Source organism: Schistocerca piceifrons, chromosome 1 (assembly GCF_021461385.2).
Source record: "Schistocerca piceifrons isolate TAMUIC-IGC-003096 chromosome 1, iqSchPice1.1, whole genome shotgun sequence".
NCBI classification, from domain to species: Eukaryota; Metazoa; Arthropoda; class Insecta; order Orthoptera; family Acrididae; genus Schistocerca; species Schistocerca piceifrons.
Window position 1 is genome coordinate 614,787,036 of NC_060138.1, and position 13,029 is coordinate 614,800,064.

Here is a 13,029-nt window from a genome sequence, read left to right on the forward strand (position 1 = left end):
CGGTTTCTCATTTATTTCACAACATTAGCAAAGGTGATTCTTTTGCCTCCCGAATCCCGAGGTAACCCATTCCGTTGAACCAATGCGTGAATGATTGCACAGTTCTTCATAATTGAACTAAATATAACTAAAAGCTGATTTGGCGGGATAAGTTGATCTAAGAGGTAAACTGTTCTGAATCTCTGTCTCACTAACAGTGTTATACTTTTCTTTGCAAACGATAGCCTGGCCAAATTTTACTTTCCGTTAGGCAAACGTGAACACGGTAAAAAAATTTTCGCAGATGAACATTATATAAAGGTGGGACATTACTCGTGGTTACGCTGGTATCAGGAAAATTTAAGTCTAGGGATTGTCTAGTGGACGAATTTTTCAGTTTGTGCAAATTTCATTTTTAAATAAACGCTATTTTCGCCACGAACAAAGAGTCGTCCCATGATGATATCGCAAGTGTAGAGAAGTAATAACACAGGTGGAGAATAATAAAATTTGCTTTAATCAACAAAAGTAATAAAGTTGATGGAGTGGGGATCGAACTAAGGATGCTGCCTGAGGTGGAATCCGTTATTTAGGACCGGGAGGCATGCATTACAGACGCTTCGACGGAAATGCGAACACTTACAGCAGAGGAATTTCATGCTCTGGCAAACGCCACGGCATGTAGTACGTCTATTAAGACCGAAGCAGTTGACTACAGATATGAACAAATTAACAATGAACTGCAATTAGAGGAAAAACCGAACAATCTGCGAAAAATGAATAATTTGTTAAGTATTTTGCTTGCTAAAACGGAGGAACAAGACAATAAAGTAGATGCTCAGGGAATATCGATTGAAAATAGGTGCACAAGAAAAGAAAATATTTGCTCAATGTACTTCGATTATAAGTGATATAGAGCCACAGTCAAAGAAACTAAGTGAACCAATTACCATTGTCAGTTACAATATTGTTACAATGGAGAAAAAATTATATTCCTTGGAAAATGAAAAGGAATCTTAAATGTGACATGACGACAGTGCAGTCGCAACGGCCGATTTGAATCAGAAACAGTTAAGATCCAAGAAATGTCTGAATCTATCGACAAAGAGAAAGAAAACAAGATGATTGATGAACTCAAAGAATTTGGTAGGAAAATTAATATGCGGAGTGGCCACCACCGAAATTGCGACTGCAGTCGCGAACGTTGAACTACTGTAACATTTCAGGGTAATCAAAGTTTGGAATCGGGTAATGTAGGCAGTACCGATTTATTAGTGAAGGAAGAGTGTTTTGACCCACTCAAAAAGCAGGTTTTAGTAAAAATTGTGAAATGTTGTTGAAAACATTGTGGACAGACAAGCAAAAGGTAAATGCCGTCATCGACGTGCTTGCAGAAGAGCTCAAGCGATGGGGCTTAAACCTCGATATTTCCTAAATGACTTCGTAAGACTTCAGAACCGAGTTCTTCAAATAATACTGGTCTGAGTGGGAGCAGGAGAGTATATTACAGGATTCTGTAGTATCAAGATCTTAAGATAATATTAATAATCCAACATCAAAGCGAATGTTTTGCTTATACTTGGTCCGCAACTGGAGTATTTGCGATTCCTACGATCAGAATTTGGTTATCGGTTTCAGATGATTCAAATGATTCAAATGGTCTGAGAACTATGGGACTTAACATCTGATGCATCAGTCCCCTAGACTTAGAATTTCTTAAACCTAACTAAGCTAAAGACAGCACAGACATCCATAGCCGAGGCAGGATTCGAACCTGCGACCGTAGGAGCCGCGCGGTTCCGAACTGAAGCGCCTAGAACCGCTCAGTCACAACGGCTGTCTGGTTATCGTGTAAAAGCTTTGAAAGATTATGTATGTGAAATCTTATGGGACTTAACTGCTAAGGTCAACAGTCCCTAAGCTTACACACTACTTAATTATCCTGAGGACAAACACACACACACACACACACACACACACACACACACACACACACACAAATGCCCGAGGGAGGGAGCGAACCTCCGCCGGGACCAGCACCACAGTCCATGACTGCAGCGCCTTGGACCGCTCGCCTGGAAGATTGTACCCGACGACTTCAAGCGATACATTGGCAGTAATTACGAGACAATTAGTTGATATTTAGTAAAAGTGAGGAGCAAGACAAATGGCAGAGTAACAGCGAAAATCTTAGAAATCGGGATCATAACAACGCAGAGCGAAAGACAAAGGGCAAGAAACAGATAAGTAGTTTGTGTATTGTCCACACCAATAAACAGTATATAACATCACCAGTGGGAACAGGTACCGACACAGTGATCAGCCAGAACATTATGACCCCCGACCTTCTATCGCCATAAACCGTTTCAAGCGATAGCAGAGTCTGGGGACGAATGACTGCTAGTCACACACACACGCACGGTACTGTCCTTGTTAAGAACGGGTAAGGCCCGCGATCTATCTGAATTTGGCCGAGGGCAGATCGTGATGGCCTGGAGGCTCAGCACCAGCATTTCGAAACCGCTCGACTCGTCGGGTGTTAAAGGAGTGCTACGGAGAGTTTCTTCAACACGTGGCGAAACCACGTTCACACGTCGTAGGAATGAATGGCCGCTCCCCTTTACAAATGTCGGGCGTCGTAGGCTGCGTAGGTCGGTAAAACAGTACAGGCGGCGAACAGTGGTGGAGCTAACATGAGACTAATACTGCTCAGAGTGCTAGAGTGTCTGCACACACACTACACCGAACTCTCCTAAAAACGGGCCTGATATCGGCTAGTACAACGGAAATGGGCACGTGACCATCGACATTGGGCGTCGGTACAGTGGCAGAGCGTTGCAAGGTCTCATACATCACGATACTTTCTTCATCATGCCGATGGGAAGGCATGGATCCTTAGTCTCCCAGGGGAACAGCTCCTTGAGATCTGTACTGTGGGGTGGAGACAAGCTGGGGGCGGCTGCATTATCCTGTGGGTCACATTCACATGGCCATCAGTGGGTCCAGTGGAGGTCGTGCGAGACACCACAATGGCTAAGGACTATCGTACACTGGTTGCAGACCACGTACACCCCTTCGTAACGATCATGAACCCGACAGTGTGACATTTTTAAACAAGATAATGCGCCGTGTTCCAAGGCCAGGAGTGTGATGGATTGGTTCAGGAACACAGTGGTGAGCTTCAGTTCATGTGGAGGCCCACCAAGTCGCCAGATAGTAACCTGATTGAACACATCTAGGATGTGATTAAACGTGGCGTCAGAGCTCATCACGCCCCTTCCCATCGACAGGACAGTAAACCGTACTTTGCCTTCCACCCTGTCTTACCCATTTCGAGTGATAGTGTGGAAAAGATAATCTCTGTGGAGATACGTGTATTTCTTTTGTGCACTAAAGCGAGACGGTAGTTAAGCACGGAATGCATTACACCAATTTAATTGGTGATCGATTTAGTAAATTGCAGTCCATCAATTCACTATTATAAATCGGCTGACCGAAAGTAGCTTCCTCCAATAAGACATTTAGGCGTACATTCGCTGATTCTGATGGATACTGTTTCCCAAAAATCCATATTCAATGTTATCTTTTGACAGATGTGAGAACCACCGAGAAGAGCACCAAGGGAACTGGACAGAGGTAATAAAACTGATCTACCTCTAAGTTCACCGAAGCTAACCACCTACACTTCAGAATGCTGAAATTCACAGCCTGTTCCTGTAGAAGCCTTACTACGTATTCTAGAGAATCCGATTAGTCTGGAATACCCCTGCTACCTGTGACATGTTGCTACTGAGAATCATTTCAGATTACCTATTCTGCATACTTGTGGTGTCTTTATACTGTATTTCCCGACATACGATAGATTAAGAATTTCACTGACGGTTTTGGAGGCAAAAGGTGTGCGACATTTTCAAGGAGGCAAAAGATGTGCGATTTTTTTAGAAGTTACTTACAGCCCGGCCTTGCTCTTCCATGCTTGCGGCGCCCACATAATATGCACTATAACGCATCAAACAACTTCCTCAATATGCACACTGGCCGGATCAAACAGCTTATTCTTGACAGTCAAGGTGTTGTTATCCTTAGGAGGCACCACTTGGATAGCGCGCACCGTTGCCTAACGAATTAATAGGCCACTACACCGCCACAGCATTTAACGCTCACCGGCGTTCTCTCCTGAAAACGCACTGGACTCGCATTCGGGAGGACGACGGTTCAATTCCGTCTCCGGCAATCCTGATTTAGGTTTTCCGTGATTTCCCTAAATCGCTTCAGGCAAATGCCGGGATGGTTCCTTTGATAGGGCACGGCCGATTTCCTTCCCCATCCTTCCCTCACCCCGAGCTTGCGCTCCGTCTCTAATGACCTCGTTGTCGACGGGACGTTAAACAGTAATCTCCTCCTCCTCCTCCTGAAAATAATCGACTGCCAACGTCACCCACAGTACCATTCTCGACTAAGTTATTTCCAGCATAAACGGAAGGGAATATACTGTATAGCAGTTACCCATCTACAGCCGTATTCTGCATCCCGCTGTGAACTACAGGGCAGAGTGTATTTAGCGTTGCATTTCTATCTGTTGGGAAATTCTTTACCCTTAAACGACACATTCGCAGACAACTGAGTAGAGAATTGACACATAGTACCCTGATGTTTTCAATCCTGTTTAATATTACATCATAATCATGGATATATGCACTCTTCGACGGCCGTGGTGGCCGAGCGGTTCTAGGCGCTTCAGTCTGGAACCGCGGGACCACTACGGTCGCAGGCTCGAATCCTGCCTCGGGCACGGATGTTTATCATGTCGTCAGGTTAGTTAGGTTTAAATATTTCTCACTTCTAGGGGACTGATGACCTAAGATGTTAAGTCCCATAGTGCTCAGAGCCATTTGAACCATTTGAACCATCTACACTCTCCGATGACGTAATAACTGATTTAAAATTTGAGGTTAAACTCTCACAACGCTTATATCTCATGCATCGTTGAACATTCGTTTCAACTGGTTCCTGACCGATGTATGCAAGTCTATTATCCTTTACAACGAATACTATTGTGCATCTTAATCCTTCCTAACCTTGGATTCATATTCAAGACGCCATATTATATCACCACTTACCTTCACGGCCAGTGGTTCTTTGCACTACTGATCGGGTGCGGTATTCCAATGATCGTTATAGGGATTTAGCCTTGTAATCATGTCTTTCAATAATTTATCAAAATATCGTTATTTTAAACAAAAACGTGATACAAGTTAACGTAAATTTATTTTTTAGTTTTAGTTTACTCGGCATCCATATTCTAGTATAGCGTTATGGGTATCTGAGCATGTTTTTCTAGTATTTGTATAGTTTGTTACCTGATTTTCGAGACGTGCCTTCTACTACTTCTAAAACCAGTTCTATAACACACTGCAAAAACACAGACGGATTTATTTTTTATGGGAGCTTAATTCGTGCCCGTAAGTTGCTCCTCTTTATGGTGTGAACTCATCTTACAAATTGGAAGTTGAAATTAGTACCACACACATTCTGACTTATCACTCTACTGATGAACGACATGTACGAAAAAGAGTCTATCGTTGTCGAGTTACAATACTCAAATATTTAAAATGCCGCTTGGTGAACAGTCATTGAAATCAAAATTGTGTAACTACTAACCACGTCTACTGAGTGAAAACTTATATTCAAAATGGAATCGATTCCATAAGTGAATGTGTTCACTAGCTGGAAGTGCCGAATATTAATTTCAGCTCGTTTAGGATCAAAGGTAAGGCTTGAAGAAGAAGATTTCATCAAGAATAAGCTGTTGTAACCCCAAGACTGGTATAATGCAGTTCGTCAGTGTAACATATCTGTACTGTTTTCTGTCCACATTTCATTTATGTACAAGTCTATATTCCAAATACTTTCAGAAAAGGCTATCCCCACCATTTCGTTTTATATTTCGCGTTGAAAAGGTCTTTTACCACAAACTTTTTTCTTGCCTTTGTCTGGAGTCTGTATCCTATCTACTTTTGCCACAGCAATAATTTGCTAACGGAATAGTAAAGTTCATCTACCCTTTTAGCATCTCATTTTTATGCAGTCCTCAGCATCACTTGGTTCAGTTCGACACATCTAGCTTGACTTTTAAAGATGTTCGTTATGTAATTTACTTCTAAGACCAAATTCATTCTGTTCAACTGATATTCAAAGTTCTCAGCCGTCTCTGACAACATTACATTAGTTGTGCTCCAACTAGAAGTTCCCTTTTCAAATTTCTCTGTGGATTCCGTTACTACTTATCAACTACTGAACTTAATTTGCTTCTACTAAGGTCTTCCATTACCTTGTCAAATTGTTCTCCCAGTATTGTGCTTCCATCTTGTAATCTACCTCCTGTTGTGTTTTCATAATGTTGCCTTCATGTCTTTAACTTTCGCGCAAGTGTCCAATTTATTCGCTCCCTGCTTTGCCATATGAGATCTTAATATTAACACTACTGCTAATTTTCTCTTCGATGTTTAATTTTCATATATGTTACATCAATGTTTCTCTAGGCATCCACATATGCACAGGCTTATATTTCTCCTCTAGCTATTCCTGCTTTGCTACTTAGATTTTCTTCCTTTTAGACATATGTAGCCAGTTTTGGTTGTTTATCCATTTACTATAATTCTACCCGCTTTTTTATTCAATACTTGTTGAATGCTGCCTTCAAAATTAGCAACAACCATTAGTTATTTCAGTTGACGTGTCCCACTTGCTTAATGATCTACTTTTCCCTGCAGTTCATAATGAGTATGTTATGGTCAGACTTAGTGTCTGCTTTTGAAACTCTTTACCACTTTAAAGTTTTATTTCATCAACTCTTATCATTTTGTTTTTTACAGGAATTATCTGATGTCTCCATGTGTAGAGATTTACGTGATTTTTAAATAAAGTATTTTGAAGTTATTATGTTGTACACTGTACAATACTATAACAGAAGGCTTTCCAATCCATTTCTTCCTGTCTCATCTCCTTCTTTTCATTTTCTTACTGTATAATTTCAGTCCCAGATAAAACTACAGTTTTCCTCTTCATGAACAGAATAGCTACTTCTCTGTCATTATTCATTCTTTAAATTCCTTCATCGTCAGAAAATAGTTCTTACACAGAAAAATATATTTTTACATGTTCCCATCAAAGAGATGTTTGACTTGTTCTACATTGTCAGGTAACTAATCGTTGGTCTACACAGTTGGAGACACTCCACGGTGCCTTATGTGGCAGGTAGCATGTTACATTCGCAGTATGTAACAACTGTAGTTATCACTACAGGACCATATGCCTTGGAAGGTAAAGCACTGATAACATAGTTTATTAAACAAAAACTTTGCAGCTGGTAAAAAACATTTAATATAAATTCTAGATCTTACAACAGTAGTCAACAACAAACTAACATATGAAAAGAAGTATTGTAATGAAGCGATTTGTCTGGCATGGTTATCATATTGAAAACGATGTCGTGTTGTTGAATTACAATACATGAAGAAGACTAGCTGATGCGCACGAGCTCAGGTTGTTTGTAAGAGTAGATGGGAGCGCCGGCAGGATGCAGGTCCTGGTACTGGAAGCGCGCCAGGTAGCCGGGGGTGAGCGCTGGCTGCTGCAGGGCAGATAGTTCACTGGAGGCGGCGCGCTGCTGCTGCTTGGGGGCGGCGGAGATGGGGGCGGGACCGTGGGCGTAGGCGATGCGCTGCAGGCGGCCATCTGGCTGCAGCACGTAGTACACGCCGCTTTCCTCCGCCTCACGCAGCTCCGCCTTGCCGTACTGTGGGCAAAGGAAGCAACGTTATTGTAAGGTGACAGGATGAAGGACCAAATGTACACTATATTCAAAAGGTTACTCTGCGAAGGTCATTTGGCGATTATGTACTGAATTTCACATTTGTTTAATATTTCATTTCTGGTCAGCGGTAATAAAGAGGTCACTAACTGAATTGGACTGTTTCATTATTGTATGAATAAAAAAAAGTCTACACCATGTTTTATTGAATTGTTAAGACCTGTTCGACCGAATAGAAAACAGGACTGTTGCTACTGTTATCATGAGGTGGTCTGCCACTGCAAGGATCTCCACAAGCTGAAATCAGTGATATAAACAACCACGTATTTTAGTTTTAAATTTCAAGGTGTGCCTGTTCGACAGAAAGCAGTCATATGAAACGTTATATTGGCTGCCTAGTTCTACGCCTACATCTACGTTTACAATCGCACTGTCTTTTATCTGGTATTCGCGATCCTTGTGCGAAACCTGCGTTGGAAGCAGCAGAATCGTTCTACAATCAACCAGAAATGCTGATTCTCTGAATGTTCTCAATCGTATTTTCCCCCATAGAACGTCGGCTTACCTCTAGCGATCTCGAATTGAATTCACGGAACATTTCATAATACTTGCATGTGGATGTGATGAAAATTTAACACAAAGTGGATTGCTGAGAATTTAATGCAGTTTGGTTACATTGTCCTTGTCCTAATATACTTACGTTGTAAGGAGCCTCAGTAGTGGTGGTGGCAGCCTCCGTGGTGGTGGGGGCGGAGGTAGTGAACGTAGGCAGTTGGTAGGAGTCTGTGAGGCGGGAGAAGTCCTGTGCAGGAATGAAGAACTGTGGGCGGAAGCTGGCTGCAGAAAATCCAGAGGCTGGCTGTGGGGCCGCGAATGACAGCTGCGCCTGCGACTGGGCGAAGGCCTGTGGTTGCTGCTGCTGCTTCTGCTGCGTCTGGAGACGCTGAGGCTGGCTCGGCAGCTGGCGGGATGGCGCGCCGTAGCTGGTGGTGGGCGCTTCACCCACGGCCATCGCCGCCAGCGACGCCAAGGCGAATACCAGTAGGGCCTGCAAGAGGCGATGGTGAATAGGTAGTAACCAACTAGGACTTTTGCATAAGTGGCAGTCAAATGAAAACTTTTGTGGGCTCGCCGACATATTGCCAAGGTTGTTTCGACTATGCCGGGAAGCCTAACACAATCTCCATAGAGTCCAGATGCCCTCTCTTTCAGCATGCAACTTACATATTTTTGAAGCCCTGAAGAAAGACAAGCGTGACTGGTGATTTGCTTTGGACGTAGTGGTGCATGCCCAGGAATAGTCCTGTTTCCGTATGCAAGGGTAGACTTTTTTTCGTGAAGGTACTAACTGTGTTGTCTCACAGAGGGACAAAATTTTTAACAGTTACAGGGATTACATTTCAGACAATAAAGGGATCACTTTGTTTTTCTCTCCTGTCTCAGTTTCATTTGACTGCCCATGACACAGATTAGTTTAAGACCGTACAGTGCCACATACTACTTTTCCTACAGAGTACGTTATCTTGATTAGTGATTGGAGACCAATTTCTACAAGCGATTATCCAGGTCGAAAATGAATGTATGACTCATTTGCTTTTGATATTATTAATGTTTTTCTAATGACAAACATTTTAAAGTAATTGAAATTATTCAAATATGCCTGTATGAAAATAACATTCAGTGCTTTGGAACAATTACAGGTAACCCCGATATGAGAGAATGGTTAGCACAGATTAGGTTGTTGGTCACAATTAATCTATGTTAATCCTTGTGATTATTGTTAATTGAACGTCTTCAGTCGTAGCATAGTTTTCATAATAAGATGTTTTATGATAATTACATATTTAATCAGTCTTGTTTAAATATTACTGACGTATCGATTCTTTCGCAAAATTTTTATGGTTTCTTGAGCGTTTTTTGTGAATGTTCTCGTACAAGGAAATTACTACATCTGTATACACTGATGCAACTGTATATAATGATATAACAAATCTGTGTGTATGTGACTGTTAAGTTCCAGAAGACAGTTATTGTCGAATAAAGGTGAAGGAATGCTAAATGTCAAGAAACCAGATGGTTATCGCTCTAAACTCGAATCGGGACTCATCACTGAAGACAGTTCAGCTCCAGGACAAAGGCGTGTCTGAAGGCCGCCCAGACAGCGGTGGAATACCAGCCTCTCACCCACCATACGTCCCGACAACCATGCGTGATGATCTGACGTGTCATTTCTGTCCGTAGGAGGTCTCCTTTGGTTGTCATCCACTGCAGCCTCATGCCACAGCGGTACGTCGACGAGTTTCTACGCCCCCTTTTCTTGGCCTTCTTGGCAGGCCATCCTGAGGCTGCATTTCGGCAAGATAATGCAAACCCGAACACAGCGAGAGTTTCTACTGCTTGTCTTCGTCCTTGCCAAACTTTGTCATGACCACCGTGGTCGCCAGATACCTCCCTACTTGAGAAGCATTACGGACAAAGTTTTCCAGTTACCTCGGGATTTTGACGATCTAACGCTCCAGTTCGACAGAACTGGCACGATTTTCCTCAGCAGGACATCCACCAACTCAGTAAAAGCCAAGCTGAAAAACTCCTTGCATAGAGGCCAGAGGAGAACCAGCGCATTGTTGACTTGCTGAATTTGATTCAAGCTCTTTCTCTTCAAGAAATCATAAAATGTTTTTCGGAAATTGTAATCATTTGTTCTTTTGTTTTCCCACCCATGCGGGCAATTACTCCGTGGTGAGTCATTTCCTTTTTAATAAGAGTGTAAGACTTGCCACTATGCCGAAAGACTATGCCGAGAATAGTCTCAAGTGACTCCGGAAAAATCACAAAATATGTTGTTTGGTACGTCCCGATAGCTAGTTCCTCCTTAGCTTCTAAATGCGGTAAGTCATCTCAATCCGTTCAGTGTTGTTACTTTCAGAAACAGTAACTGACTGGTCCTACACTGTAACAGTTTGTTTTAACGCCTTTACGAAAATAGTCGACAATGAAAACAGTTTCGCATAACCTACTTCTCCCAGCCCATTGTGAGATGCAATGTGGTAAATATGCATGCCATCACTACGAATCACTGTTTTCTATCAAGGCAACTGAATGGCCAAAGAGAGCTTCCATTATCTTATACCCCCCCATAATAACTGTAAGCTAGTTAGACATGAAGATTCATTTAGCTCACACCGATTTTCACCTTACCCCTCTCGGGACAAATATCTAAAGTAATATTATGAACGTTCCACATATTCCGGTGACGGAGCCGTTGATAATCTAAAGTGTGTGTGTAAAGCACGATCTCAGTTGCTTTTTAGTTGTTTTTGATTTTTTGTATCCTGCTTTTATGTGTCATTTGTGACATCATATAGTCGCAAACAGTTGTTATCCGAGTAAGTTCAATGTGGCATGTTGCTACTGAAACGTTTTTGACATGTGCCAGTGAACTTCGTAAGTGCCTTACGATGTCGATCAACGTGATAGGTGCTAAAAATTGAAGATTGTTTTGAACAACATATAAGATGGTACTTTACACATAGTTTAAAACTCACAAAATCTTTTTGTACAGAACTAATTACCAAAAATTGAAAGTTAAGAACCATGATATGTTTGGTGCAATGATTTACCCAAAAGCAAGAAGTAAAATAAATTAGAGAAACGCGTGACACTCCTTGGGATGATTCTCGAAATCACGTACAGCGAATAATATGGCGATTAAGAATTTTAAGTTCAACTGCACATCAAACTTTTCACTAGCCTATTTCATCACGTACTTTCAGACAAAATATTTCGTAAGACAATTGGTAGGTTACTCTAACTTTTATTAATTTTCAGATTTTGTTCAGGAACCATGCTTTCTACAATATACAATTTACTCAATTTAGTATCTAATCCGAACAAACCTTTTTGAAAGTTAAATATGAATCTCATGCAACTTTTGTGTGCAAAATAACTGTGCTTCGAGGAGTTGACCTTATCGTCACGACATTTACATAGCTAAAACTAACGAAACCAACGGTTCGTGAAATACTTCAGTTTCACCTCAAATTATTAATCAAATATTTCTTAATTACACTGTTTACTTAGAGATTTTATTTTCAAGCTTCAGGCTCATCAGTTTCATATCTTATTTGTCCATTTTCCACTCTTCGTTTGTCTATGAAAATTCAGACAAATTCCATTGTATGGGTTCTAGGGTGTCTTCTAGCTACGCCGTTCACGAATTTGACCAAAAGGTCCCAAAGACAAATGTCACTCATTGCAAAGAAGAGGTTAGGAGTAATCCCGTCGGCGAGAAGGCCATTACAGACAAGCATAGACCCGAAGAACACAACTCCAGTGGTGGGAAACGATAATCGCCGAGGCAGACCACTCACCTGCATGCTGCTCGATGCACCTGTTGCGTCTGCTGGAATGGACGAATGTGGTGCCGGAGAGCAGCGCGGGGTGGCTTTTATACGGAACTGAGCTGCTTGGCGGCTCTGCCAACATGACGTCGCAGGTGAGCTCCCCGTTCGCGTCCGTCAGCGGTAAGTTGCGCGACTACGGGTCACGGCCGCGATGCCCCACCCACCTCGCTCTCTCTCTTGGCCGTGCTGCACATCAATACTGTTGCTTCCACCTCACTGATTGTTAGCACAGCAGGCGTCTACATTGGTACTGGTACCAATACTTCTTTTATAAGGCTCATCACCGTCAGAATGTGCTCTGGGGTAAGCACGCATGTAGTCTTTCGCCCCTACTGTACAATCTGTACATCGAAGAAGCAATAACGGAAATAAATTAAAGTTTTAAGAGTGAGATTAAAATCAGAGTCAAACGATATCAATTACAAGATTCGCTGAAAATATTGCTATCCTCAGTGAAAGCGATAATGAATTACGGTAGCTGCCGTATGGAATTAAATATCTGACTGAAAGTAAATCTAAGGAAGATGATACTAACGGAAAGCAGCAGAAACTTAGCAGCCGAACTGGAGATCACGAATTAGACAGTTAACGATATCGGCTAACTAGGCAGCAAAATAACCCGTGACGGGCGGACCAAGGGGGACATGAAATGCAGACTAGGACTGGCAAAAATGGCACTCCTGGTCAAGAGGAATTTGCTAGTATGAAACACAGGTCTTCATTTGGGGAAAAAAATCTCTCATAATGGACATCTGGTGGACAGCATTGTACTGCAGTGAGATATGGGCATTGGGAAAACCGAAACAGAAAAGAATAAAAGCATTTGAGATTTAG

At 42.0% G+C, this 13,029-nt stretch overlaps 1 protein-coding gene across 1 annotated transcript; it reads right to left on the minus strand.

The window, feature by feature from the left end:
- Positions 1-7,501: 7,501 nt before the first annotated feature.
- LOC124756498 lies at positions 7,502-12,197 on the minus strand. The gene is made up of 3 exons (XM_047249050.1): positions 12,163-12,197; positions 8,493-8,840; positions 7,502-7,777 (listed from the first exon to the last, which is right to left on the minus strand). Exons 1-3 carry the CDS (start codon positions 12,166-12,168, stop codon positions 7,502-7,504), a joined length of 630 nt encoding a protein of 209 aa, XP_047105006.1. The 5' UTR covers positions 12,169-12,197.
- Positions 12,198-13,029: the final 832 nt, after the last annotated feature.